This window comes from Scyliorhinus canicula, chromosome 8, assembly GCF_902713615.1.
Source record: "Scyliorhinus canicula chromosome 8, sScyCan1.1, whole genome shotgun sequence".
Taxonomy (NCBI): Eukaryota; Metazoa; Chordata; class Chondrichthyes; order Carcharhiniformes; family Scyliorhinidae; genus Scyliorhinus; species Scyliorhinus canicula.
In genome coordinates this window covers 90,010,919-90,024,626 of record NC_052153.1, presented here as the reverse complement: position 1 = coordinate 90,024,626, position 13,708 = coordinate 90,010,919, and the positions used below count along the sequence as shown (strand labels likewise).

Below are 13,708 nucleotides of genomic sequence, written 5' to 3'. Positions count from 1 at the left end.
GTGAAAGTTCAGCAAGAACTAAACTGGTTCTCTATCTCAACACTATATATGTCAAGCAAGAAATCTTACTGATTTGTAATTAAGAACATTAACAAGATCTTTGGTTCACAAGACTTAGCTGAGGTGGACAGAAAATATGGTATTGAGAAAAGTATTCTTATAATTTACATTCTTGAAATGGAAATCCTTGTCTGATGCATTGTGTATAAATTGTAGAGTACAGGAACAATGATTTGGCAGAAAATTCTTTCTCCCTCCATTGCCTTCCTGGAAGCCTGCTCATGTGCTTGTGCATAAGCAGAGTCATCGCCATCTGGCTGTTTTCCATTAATAGTGCAGGTGTATGCTGTAGCAACTGTTTCTGGGGCTCCTCTTGGCCTGAGATGAAGCTACATCATTTTGGGAAAGCTCCTAGAGGAAAACAACAAACTAGGCACATTTCTGCCATTGAGGAAGAACCTAGGAAATTAGGATTGATGGGGCACATAATTGTTGACCCTAAAAAGAAACATAAATAGTAGCAATTCACAGAACTCCCAATTAAAATTTGGTTAACAAAACATATACAAGATTACAAGATAGGGAATGTTTGCAAGATAGATACAAAGAGTGTGGGCGCAGATCTTGTACATTTCTGATAAGTTGTAGATGGTGTTAAACATAGAAATTAGAAGCAGGAGGAGGCCATTCCGCCCTTTGAGCCTTTCTGGGTGAAGAAATTTCTCCTCACCTCAGCCCTAAAAGATTTACCCCTTATCCTCAAGCTATGACCCCTAATTCTGGACTCCCCCACCATCGGGAACAATCTTTCCCAATCCACCTTGTCTATTCCTTTTTTTATTAATTAAGGGGCAATTTAGCGTGGCCAATCCACCTACCCTGCACATCTTTGGGTTGTGGGAGCGAGACCCTCGCAAGCACAGGGAGAATGTGCAAACTCCACATGGACAGTGACCTGGGACCGGATAAGACCCAGGTCCTCAGACCTGTGAGGCAGCAGTACTAACCACTGTGCCTCCGTGCTGTCCTTTACCTTGTCCAATCCTGTTACACTTTTGTAAGTTTCTATGAGATCCCCACTCACTCTTCTAAACTCCAATGAATATAATCCTAACTGACTTAGTCTCTCATCATATGACAGTCCCGCCATCTCAGGAATCAGCCTGGTAAACCTTCGCTGCATTCCTTCCACAACAAGAACATCCTTCCTCAGATAACGACACCAAAACTGCACACAATTCCCCATGTGTGGCCTCACCAATGCCCTGTACAATTGCAGCAAAACATCTGTTCTTGAACTCAAATCCTCTCGCTGTGAAGGCCATCATACCATTTGCCTACTTTACTGCCGGCTGCACCTACGCACTTATTTTTAACGACTGATGCACAAGTACACCAAGGTCTCGCTGAGTATCTACCTCTGAATTTACACCCATTCAAATAATAATCTGCCTTCCTATTTTTGCTACCAAAGCGGATAACCTCACGATTATCCACATTATACTGCATCTGCCATGCTTCTGCCTTCTCATTCCACCTCTCCAAATCCCGTTGAAGCATACCTGCATCCTCCTCTCAGCTCATCCTACTGCAAAGTTGGAAATAATACATTTAGTTCCCTTGAACAAATAATTATTATATAATGTGAACAGTTGGAGTCCTAGCACAGATCCCTGTGGTATCCCACTAGTCACTGCCTGCCAATCAATCATCAGCTATTTCTTTGTTCCCTGTTATGAATTCGCCTGTTTTATGACTGTCAGGGACCTACATTAATTTTTATCAATCTTTTTCTTTTTACATGCCTATAGAAACTTGTACTGTCAGTCCTGTCTGCTAACCAGCTTTCTATCCATCTCAAGACACTAGCTGTCTTTGGGGCAGCAGGGTAGCATGGTGGTTAGCATAAATGCTTCACAGCTCCAGGGTCCCAGGTTCGATTCCCGGCTGGGTCACTGTCTGTGTGGAGTCTGCACGTCCTCCCCCTGTGTGCGTGGGTTTCCTCCGGGTGCTCCGGTTTCCTCCCACAGTCCAAAGATGTGCGGGTTAGGTGGATTGGCCATGCTAAAATTGCCCGTAGTGTCCTAATAAAAGTAAGGTTAAGGGGGGGGTTGTTGGGTTATGGGTATAGGGTGGGTTTGAGTAGGGTGATCATGGCTCGGCACAACATTGAGGGCCGAAGGGCCTGTTCTGTGCTGTACTGTTCTATGTTCTATGTTCTATGTAATCCTATGCACTTCATCTTTACATATTAATCATGTGAGACCTTGTCGAAAGCCTTCTGGAAGTCTAAATAAACCACATTATCATAGAATTTACAGTGCAGAAGGAGGCCATTCGGCCCATCGAGTCTGCACCAGCTCTTGGAAAGTGCACCCTACCCAAGGTCAAGACCTCCACCCTATCCCCATAACCCAGTAACCCCACCCAATACTAAGGGCAATTTTGGACACGAAGGGCAATTTAGCATGGCCAATCCACCTAACCTGCACATCTTTGGACTGTGGGAGGAAACCAGAGCACCCGGAGGAAACCCACGCACACACGGGGAGGATGTACAGACTCCGCACAGGCAGTGACCCAAGCCGGAATCGAACCTGGGACCCTGGAGCTGTGAAGCAATTATGTTATCCACAATGCTACTGTGCTGCCCCACATCTACCGATTCTCCCTGGTCAACTCTACTAGTTGCATCTTCAAAGAATTCTAGTGGATTTGTCGAGCATGATTCTCTTCCGAAAACCCATGCTGACTTTGTCAATGGATCTACTATTTCTAGGACCACTTCCTTGAGTACTCTGGGATGAAGATTGTCAGGCCCTGGAGATTTGTCCATCTTCAATCCCATTAATTTCCCCAAAGCCATTTCTTTACTAATACTAATTTCCTTCAGCTCCTCACTGAAACTTGAGTTTCTCAGAACTTCCAGTACATTATTTGTGTTTTCCTTTGTGAAGACAGAAGCAAAGTACAAATTTAGTTCCTCAGCCATTTCTTTGTTCCCTGTTATGAATTCACCTGTTTTATGACTGTAAGGGACCTACATTAATTTTTATCAATCTTTTTCTTTTTACATGCCTATTGAAACTTCTACTGTCAGTTTTTATGTTCTCCGCTAGTTTACTTTCAAATTGTTTTTTCCCCTTCATTTAAAAAATAAAGTTTTTATCACAAACATGTATCAAAACAAGTTACAGTGAATAAACACCCCGGGAAACATGCTTCCCAACAATCAACTATACAGTCTGTACAGATTGTTCCTCTTTTTCACTCCCCCTCTCCCGCAATGCACAGCCCCTCAAACACGGTCCCGAACATCTCCCACCTTTCCTCAAACCCTCCTGAAGAGCCTCTTAACTCATACTTTATGTTTAATCACAGGAAGTCATACAGGTCACCCAACCAAGCCACTATCCCCGGTGGCAATGCCGACCGCCACTCCAGCAAAATTCTCTGCCACACAATCGGAGAGGCGAAGGCCAAGACATCGGCCGTCCTCCTGTCCATTAACTCCGGCTTCTCTGAGACTCCAAATATCGCTGCCACTAGGTCCGGATCCACCTCCTCCTCCACTATCCTGGCTAAGACGGCGAACGCTCTCGCCCAGAATCTTCCCAATTTTGTGCAACCCCAAAACATGTTTGCGCGATTCGCTGACCCCGCCCACACCTCGCACACTGATCAACCCCCTAAAAGAACCCACTCATTCTCGCCCGAGTCATATGCACCCTGTGCACTACCTTAATCTGTATCAGGCTCTTCCTTGCACATGAGGAGGTCCCGTTTACACTACGCAGTGCCTCAAGCTATACTCCCAATTGATCTTCCCTCCCAACTCCGCTTCCCATTTCTCCTTGATCATCATCACCTGCTCACCTCCCTGCTCCCCCAGCCACTTATATATATCCCCAATTCTTCCCTCCCCTTCCACATCCGGAAGCAGACGTCTCTCCAGCAGGATGTATCCCGGCAACCTAGAACCCTCTCTAGACCTTTCACGCACAGTCCTTAACCTGCAGAAACCTGAACCCACTCCCTCTCGGCAGCTCTACCTTCTCCCTTAGCTCCTCCAGACTGGCGAACACTTCCTCAAAATACAGATCGTTCACCTTGGCCAGCCCCACTTCCATCCACCTCCTGTATACACTATCCTCAAACTCATGATTCTCGCACAGCGGCGTTAGCATCGACATCCCTTCCACTCTAAAATGCCTCCTCAACTGATTCCATATCTTCACTTTGGACTGAACCACCAGGCTCCTTAAATACCTACTCGGAGCCATTGGCAAGGCTGCCGTCACCATTGCCATCAAACTAGACCACTTACAAGATTGCTCCTCCATCCGAACCCACTCTGCCCCTTCTCCTTCCCACCACCGCCGCAGCTTGTCCACATTCGTCGCCCAATAATATTGAAGCAAGTTCGGCGACTGCTGCCTCTGCCTCTATAGCAGGGCCCTCCCCAACCTCGGCACCTTCCCTGCCCATACAAAGTCAGAAATGATCGTGTCCTCTTTCTGAAAAAAGGCTTTTGGTATAAAGATCAAGAGAGCCTGAAAGATAAACAGAACATTAATTTTCAACACTTGGACCCTCCCTGCCAACGTTAAGTGCAGTGTATACCACCTCTTTAGACTCTCCCTAGCCTCCTCCACCATCTTCGTTAAGTTCCACTTATGGAGACCCGCCTATTCCCTCGCTACCTGAATATCTAAATCTATCCCTCACTGCCGTAAATGGCATCCCCCCCAAAGTAGCTTGCTCTGCCAGCTCATTCACCGGGAATACCTCGCTTTTCCCTATATTCCGCTCGTACCCTGAGAACCCTCCAAATCTCCCCAGCAGGCCCATAATCTTTCCCGTACTCTCCAACAGATCCAAAACATACAGCAAGATGTCATCGGCAGAGAGCGACACCCGTGCTCCCTCTGTCCCCTCATAATCACCCGCCGCTCTGCCGACCCCCTGAGAGCCATCGCCAATGGCTCTATGGCCTGCGCAAACAATAGCAGTGACAGTGGGCACCCTTGCCTTGTACTCCTGTGCAAGTCAAAGCTTTGTGAGCTGATATCGTTCGTCCTCACCCTCACCCTTGGTGCCACATACAGCAACCGTACCCATGCCACAAATCTCTGCCCAAACCCAAACCTTCCCAAAATCTCAAGCAAGTACCGCCACTCCACCTGATCAAATGCCTTCTCCGCGTCCATGGACATCACCACCTCCGGTACCAAAGCCCCCGACGGATTCATCACCACATTCAACAGCCGTCTTGTATTACCCACGAGCTGCCTGCCCTTCACGAAGTCTGTTTGATCTTCTGCCACCACCTTGGGGACACACTCCTCCATCCTCCCTGCCAACAATTTAGCCAATACTTTCACATTCATGTTCAATCGTGATATGGGCCGATATGACCCACATTCCACCGGGTCCTTCCCCTTTTTCAGAATTTGTGTGATTACTGCCTGCGTCATCGTCTCCGGCAACTCCCCCTTCTCCAATGCTTCATTAAATATCCCCAACCGATGTGGTGCCAGGTCCGCCGCAGATTCCTGTAGAATTCCGCTGGGTACCCATTCGGCCCCTGATACTATCCAGCACCTCCCTCAGCCCCAGGGGCTCCTCCAAAGCCTCCTTCTTTGCTTCCTCCACCTGGGGAAATTCCAGCTTGTCTAGAAACCACCCCAATTCCCCCTCTTCTCCTCTCCACTTCATAAAGTCCCTGGTAGTACTCCCTAAATGCCTCATTTATCTTCCCTGGCTCTGACACCACATCCCCAGCCCCAGTTCATATCTTCAATATTTCCCTGGATGCAGCCTGCCTCCGCAGCCGGTGCGCCAGCATGCGGCTCGCCTTCTCCCATACTCATAGGCATCCCCTTTGCCCTGCGCAGTTGCCCTACCGCCCTCCCTGTTGTCAGCCTGTCAAACTGTCCCTGCAACTTTTTCCTCCTTGTCAATCCCTCCACGGTGGGCACCCTCGAATATTCTCTCTCCACCTCCACTATCTTGCTCACGAGACGGTTATGTTCCTCCCTCCTTTCCCTATCCGCACGGGCCTTAAACAAAATAATTTCCCCCGGACCACTGCCTTGAGTGCTTCCCAAAAAAATGGCTGCCGATGCCTCCACATTCAACTCCACATACTCCTTAATCGCCGCCAACACCTTATCACAGAAACCTCTGTCCGCCAAAAACCCCGAATCAAGTCGCCACCCTATGCTCTTGTCCCAATCTAAACCGAATCTCCAGCCACTGGGGCGCATGATCAAAGATAACTATCCCCACATACTCTGTCCCCTCCACCCCAACCAAAATCTCCCGACTCACTACAAAGTAATTATTCCTCGAATTCACTTTATAGACGTGTGAAAAGAAGGAATACTCCCTTCCCCCTGGGTTCTGAAAGCGCCTAGGATCCACCATACCCATCCTCTCCATAAACTCCGAAGCTCCCTCGCCATTTGTACCCTACTCATCGAACTGGGGCTCGACCTATCCACCCTCTGCTCTAGGACACAGTAAAAATCTCTTCCCATGATCAACTGGTGCGTAGCCAGTCCGGGATCGTTGCCAGCAACCGTCTCATAAAAACCACATCATCCCAATTTGGGGCATACACATTTACCAACACTGGTGCCCCTTCCAATACCCCACTCACAATCACATATCTCCCAACCGGATCCCTCACCTCCTTAGCACACACAAATTCCATTTTTTACTCATTAAAACCCCCCCCCCCCCCCCGATTTCGAATCAAACCCTGAGTGAGAAACCTATCCAACCCACCCTTCCTTAACCTAACCTGGGCCTCCACATGGAGCTGCATCTCCTGCAGAAAGACCACCCCCGCTTTCAAGCACCTGAGGTGCGCGAACACCCTCACCTTTTAATCGGCCCATTCAGTCTCCAGACATTCCACGTTATCAGCCTTACCGGAGGCTTATGCCTCCAATCCCCTCTACCAACTGTCATCTTTCCCACTTAACTGCCGCCCCTTTAATTCCACCCTATACCTAGCCCATCCCAGATGTCCCCTTTCTCCACCCACGACCATGTGTTTTTTCCCCTTTTTAGTCCATCCCTTGATCTTCCTTTCCTGAATTTTAAACTGTTCCCAATCCTCAGGTCTATTGTTTTTTCTTGCTAATTTGTATGCCGCCTCTTTGAATCTAATACTATCTATAATTTCCCTTGTAGCCATGGTTTTCTGTTTGTTCATTGAATGCCTGCCATTGCCTGTCCGCTGTCCTTTCAGTAATATTTCCCAGCCCGTCATAGTCAGCTCATGCCTCATACCATCATAGTTACCTTTATTGAGGTTCAGGACCTCACTATTTACCTACTATTTCAACTTTGACTAGCACGTAGCTAGTAAACCTGGTAGTATTCCTGAGATCACCAACTTTGAGGTCCCACTTCTTAACTTTCTTCCTAACTCCCTGTAGTCTGCTTTGACGACCTAATCCCTTTTAATACCTATGCCATTGGTAGCTGTGTGCACCATGACCAAGGCTTTCTCCTCCAGAATTTCCTGCAACCGCTTCGAGATATCCTTGACCCTAGGACCAGAGAGGCAACATACCATCCTGGAGTCTCGTTTGTGGCTACAGAAACACCTATCTGTTCCCCTTACAATCAAATCCCCTATAACCATTTCATCCCCACACTTTTTACTCCTTCCCTATGCAGCAGAACCAAACGTGATGCAACAAATTTGGCTGTTGCTGCTTTCCCCTGAGAGGTCATTCCCCTCAACAGTATCCAAAATGGTATATCTGTTTTTCAGGGGAATAGCCACAAGAGATCCCTGCACTGCCTACTTAGCTCTCTTGCTCTAGCTTGTAGTCACCCATTCTCTTCCTGCCTATGGAGTCTGTGCCTGCGGTGTGTCCACCCCTGTATACATGCTATCCATGACACTCTCTGCCTCACGGATACTCCACAGTGTCCCCAGCCGCCGCTCCAGCTCTGAAACTCGGGCTTCCAGGAGCTGTAGCTGGGTACACTTCCTCCACACATGCTGGCTCCGGGCACTGGAACTGTTTCTGGCCTTCCCCATGGAGCAAGAGGAGCAAACCAAGGCTTTGAGTTCTCCTCCCATGATTTATCCTTTTAAATTAAAGCTTTGGAAGGTGCTTGATATTAGATTAAGTCCAATTATCTATGGCTCTTCTTTGCTTGTCCTTGTTACTACCAGTTATAGCCCCCCCATTGAGGGGAGGCAATGGCGTAGTGGTACTGTCACTGCAGCTGGTTTAGCTCAGTGGCTAGACAGCTGGTTTGTGATGCAGAACAAGGCCAGCAGCGCGGGTTCAATTCCCGTACCAGCTTACCCGAACAGGTGCCGGAATGTGGCGACTCGGGCTTTTCACAGTAACTTCATACTTGCGACAATAAAAGATTATTATTATAGTAAACTAGAAACCCAGGGTAATGCCTGGGGACTCGGGTTTGGATCCCGCTACTACAGATGGTGAAATTTGTATTCAATAAAAATCTGGAATTTAAAAATCTAGTGATGACCATGAATGTCCTTTAGGATACAGATCCCAATGCTCAAATGCAAATCTCACTGAGTGCACTTTGACGTTCTTTACTTGAGCTGATTCCCACATCAGTTAAACTTCAAATTATGTAATCAACACCTCTTGCCTGCCAATCAGGCTTCAGGAGATTGACAGAAAGCTGCCACTCAACTATTTGGGGCAGCTCCTTATTAATTCTTATTAGCCTTTTAACTGGACAACTGAACTTTTAAAAAAGGAATGTAATGATAGCAAAGTGACTGCAAATATAAAAGATTCTTATTGAAGGACTTGTTCCAAGCTCTGCTCTCCTTTATCTTGACTATCTGCTGAGGCCATTTTTCCAACATGGAGTTGCTATGAGTGGGAGTTGTTGAATGTGGCACTGACTGCCAAGACCAGCTCATTCCAAAATCGCTGGACCAGGACTGGTTGGTTTCGTTTCCCAAGCTTCAAGAAACAACACCCTCCTTATTTAAGCTAACAAAATATCTGGAGAAATCTGAAAACTCCGGCTTTGGGTCTTACTACCACAGTCACAGACATGATACCCACAACCACTCTTCAAAGTCCTTGTTGTCTGATGCTGAGTGGGATGGCTCTCAACTGGTTCTGTTATCTATTTAATTGTCGTCAAAGTGTCAATTGTAACACTTTCTCTTTGTGCCTCTGCATCATTATCACTGGTATCTCCAACAATCTATCCTTGGCACCCTCTTATTTTGTACTTACATGCTGCCTCAGTGACATCATCCAATCATATAATTCCAGCTTCTTTAACTTCCCTGATTTTAATCAGTCCACCACTGGTCACCATGCCTTCAGTTGCCTCAGCCCAAAGCACCAGAATTCCTTCCCTTCACCTTACTCACTTTGCTCCTTTATGACACCCTTTAAAATCTACCCTTTTGATCTAAATTTTGGTTAACTCTCTAAAATCTCCATATGTAACTCCATTATCTTATTTTATTTTGTTCTCCTGTGAAGCACCTTGGGACATTTTTATTAAGTTAAAGGCCCCATAGGTTGTTGAGCAAGGAAAACATGATTGGTTCTGAGTGGTATCACATGGGTGGTGGATGTTCTGCCTTGAAGCCGCTCTAGTCACAGAATAATAGATTTTGTACTCGAGTTGTATTGTACTTTATTTCAACACTATATATGTAAATGTTTTGCAGTCTTGGGAAATTGGCCGTTATGGCTGGAATAGACCAATCAGACTTTGGTCTTATGCGACAACCTCAGTTGTCATCCACAGTTGGCAAGGATAAGCAAGAACAAGGAGCTGAATCAACCAAAGAGAAAATACCACCAGAAGAACCACAGGTTATGCAGGTGAATAAAGATTACAATTTTTAAAGGAAGAGCTTGTAATTACATTGCACCTTTTATGTCCACAGATGTCCTCAAGTACCTCAAAGAAAACTAATTACATGTTAGAGATAAACAGTACCCAATTTGTGTACAGCAAGATCTCACAAACAACAATGTGATTAAGTACCAATTAATCTGTTCTGGCGGTGTTGGTCAAAAGGGTATATTTTAGTCAGGATAAATGTTTAGTGTATTATAGTTGAAGAGAACTGTACCCACAATGTAATAAACCTGACTGGAAACTGCCATCTATAAGTTGATCAAAATGCATTATTACAATAACATATTAGATCCTGTTATTTATTATTAGTCCCTCATTTATTTAGGCATTTGACATATTCTTGTTGGTATTTAACTAACCTTTATATAATTGATTGTCAGAGCAGTATCACATTACTTCATTGATAAACTTTAAAAAAGAAAAATTTAGAGTACCCAATTCAATTTTCCAATTATGGGGCAATTTAGCATGGCCAATCCACCTAACTGCACATCTTTAGGCTGTGGGGGCGAAACCCACACAAACACGAGGAGAATGTGCAAACTTCACATGGACAATAACCCAGAGCCGGGATTGAACCTGGGACCTCGGCGCCGTGGGGCAGCAGTGCTAACCACTATGCCACCGTGCTGCCCCCCTTCATTGATAAACTTGATTTAATGATGTAAATCCATCTATAATTATAAATACATTAGTCCCAACATCCTTACATTTCTGTGAAAGTAAACTTTTCACAGCAATGAATCTTCATGTTACATTCTTTTAAGGGCCCTAAATTACTCTGCAGAGAGACTAGACTGAATATGAGGGATCAGAATTTAGTCTCATTAAAAGCTTTTGAGAAACCTTTTTTTATCATTCAATCTTAGCTACATTGGCTTATGTGTTCTCTGGTACTTCATAACAAAATTGAAATGTTCCAAGAGTTCTGTAGATAAAAAGGCTCTTTCAAAGATCGGGGATCAGGACAAATGGCCTCCTTTTGTGCTGTACGTTTCTTGGAAATCTGAAAATTCTTGAAAACAATGCCAAATATGCAAGCACCTGTAAAAATAAAAAAATGGTTAATTGAATTTCTTCTGTAGTTATCTCTACCAATATTTTCCTTCTCTCTTCAGTTTCACGGACGTCTGCTAACCTCACAAGTGGCTGCTATTCAAGTATAAACTGTGGCAGTAAATATTAGTGGACTAGTTTACCGAAGAGGCACACCTCAGCCTGATTAACAAAAGCATACATAATTTTTGACAGTTATCAGGATAACAGTCAATGATATGTTTTTCCTTTCACTCAACCAGAAGATTGTAGTTCCCTCTACCAGATTAGTTGACCAAGTAGAGTGTAAGGATGGATCTTCAAGCTTTGTATGGCTTTGCTACCCTGGCCATTGTCAAAATGGAGTGTGTCTGTTGGTATTAACTTGTCTTTTCTCATTCTGCCACTGTTCAAGACTTTACTGATGTGAGTTTTCAATATTTTCTGTTTTTGTTACAAACATTGATATTTTAGCTTCACTAGTGTTTTGATTTAACTTGGTATCGAATATATAATGGCTGAACTCTAAGATGGAGGTTTTCAACACTGATCAACAAATGTTTGGATCAGTTGAGGCATTCTTCACTAATACATCCTTCATGGATGAATGAATAACTTGTTGCAGAGCACCTAGTAAACAAATCAGGTTTGGTTTGCAGAGGTATTGTTAATCATGTTTATTCTGAGTACAGATTCGCAATGAAATTGACAATACCAACAGCACTCTTAGGAAAATAGTGATAACTTGTAAATATCAGGGAAATCTAATAAATTGAAATGTTTTTTAAAACTATTGGAAAATATTGGCTGCTTAAAGGAGGAACAGTTTGGTTAGGTTAATGGAATTAGTGACTTTGAAATGTTGATGAGCCTTGCAACACTGCAAAAACTTACCTAAGACAGCTGGTAGCAATGGGGACCAAACATAAAGGGTTTGAATAAGGTGTTGGAGTTCAAAGGAGGAGACAAGTGGCTAAATTTGCATTTGCATTCTGAAAGGTAGACACATGAAATTAAGATGCTTCAGTTTGATTTCTGAAGAGGTTAGTTCAGATACGGGAAGATCATAAGGGAAAAACTGTATATAAGATGCATTCAACCTATACAAGGTAACTGTTTGAGAACTCAGCCAGAAGAGCCGTTTTAACTCCCAGCAAACTGTCTGAAGGATGTCTGTCATGAAAAGTTAGTTGTTTTGTTCAACCTAAAAGAGTTATAACTGCCTTGTATGGTAACTGCTACTGGATTTTTTATAGAGATGTTGTGGAAGTTTGGAGAGAAGTTTGAAGGTAGTGAAATTAAAGTGTTTGGGACTGGGTAAAGTTAGTGATACTATGTATAGCCATATTTTAGTTAGTGTTCTTCTAGTTGCCTTCATTGTTGTGTATTGTTTAATAAACATTTATTTTGTATAAAATCATGAGAAAATGTTTGGACATCATTCTCTAATTTTCAAATCTTTCTTCACATATCAAATTGCAAAATACAGTTGAATATAGTTATTTCAAGTTTTGCTTCTGGTATTTGGAATAGCATGGCATTTAACATCAGCCATGTTCTTAACACTCTGTAGTCCAAGCAAGGTGGGAGAATGTTGAGAGGGTCTGTTGGGTTTTAGAATTCAATAGCCCTTCATTAAATGAACAAAAATTTATTTAAACTCAAACAACATGACATGAATTTCTACTGTAATTATTCAGACACAATTGTAAAAATATAGCTATATTGAGTTTGTGCATGTTGAAGAAATGCAGGCGTTTTGCCACCACAAAAAGTAACTTGTAACAAATTGCTTTTCTAATTTTTTTGTCATTCTGATATGTTAATATTTTTGCTTTAGTTTTGTACTGGAGATCAGGCCTTTCTGAAACAATCTGAACCTGCACGGATCTCTAGTGGTTCCACTACAAGTCCATCTGTTCAACTAGTAAATCAATCAATCGACCCGAAGCCCAAAAACTTACAATATAACCATCTGAACTCTGAGGTTAAATTTTTGAAATCCGACGAAGCCTTTGGCTCAAATGAAGATCAAACAAGCAAGCAACATTCTTCAGGAAGGACTGGCGAACGCCAAGAATGTGCAGTGCCTCGTGCTTCAGAAAAGGTGCTGAGCCGTTCGGAAGATGACCAGCCCATTGTTTCAGGCACAATTGACACACAGCCAAAAGACTCATAAAAGCAACAAATCAAAGGCATCTTTCAACAAGAGAAATTTAAAGAAGCAAATTAAAAATCTTGTTGCAGTTGTTAACGATGGCTCTCTGTCCCCTATCGGAACAAATAGGAATTAACAAAGGGTTGATAATTTTATGAAAGAGAATCTGATATCCTCAGGTGTTTATTCCATTAATGGTTTGCGTAATGAGTCAGATGAAGGTTTTTAAATGCTACATGTACTTTTCTAAGTAATGTTGCAGTGTGAAAGACAGTTGGTGAATTTGTCACATAGGGAATATTGTTTTTTTTTAATGCTGGATAATAAAATCATATGGCATAATCTTAGATTTGTAGGTCATATAATGCTTTTGAGTATCTAACCTATTGGGTGGAATTTCCCATTTCTGGAAGCGCCATGTCGGGTGGTTCCCAGGCCAGAGTGGCGGGAAATTGCATCCGATCTCATACTCGGAAATTCATTAATTATGCACAGGTGAGTATCTCTCTGAATAGCCTGGTGGGTTGGAAACCGATTTGCTTGTTTTACATTTTTTTATTTGTTCATGGGATGTGGGCGTCACTGGTGGGGCCAGCATTTATTTATTGC

The 13,708-nt window shown here is 43.8% G+C and overlaps 1 protein-coding gene across 10 annotated transcripts in view; it reads left to right on the top strand.

Annotated features, from left to right (window-relative positions):
* Nucleotides 1-13,443, top strand: part of cep78 (centrosomal protein 78) — a 160,618-nt gene extending 147,175 nt beyond the window's left edge. For 8 of the 10 annotated variants that reach the window (XM_038804910.1, XM_038804906.1, XM_038804904.1 and 5 more), the window contains 2 exons: nucleotides 9,710-9,866; nucleotides 12,782-13,443. In XM_038804910.1, the coding sequence (XP_038660838.1) occupies nucleotides 9,710-9,866; nucleotides 12,782-13,120 (496 nt within the window). In that variant the 3' untranslated portion in view covers nucleotides 13,121-13,443. Of the gene's footprint in view, nucleotides 1-9,709; nucleotides 9,867-11,024 lie in introns of all 10 variants that reach the window. The other 2 variants (XR_005461600.1, XM_038804911.1) reach the window with 2 other exon arrangements.
* Nucleotides 13,444-13,708: the final 265 nt, after the last annotated feature.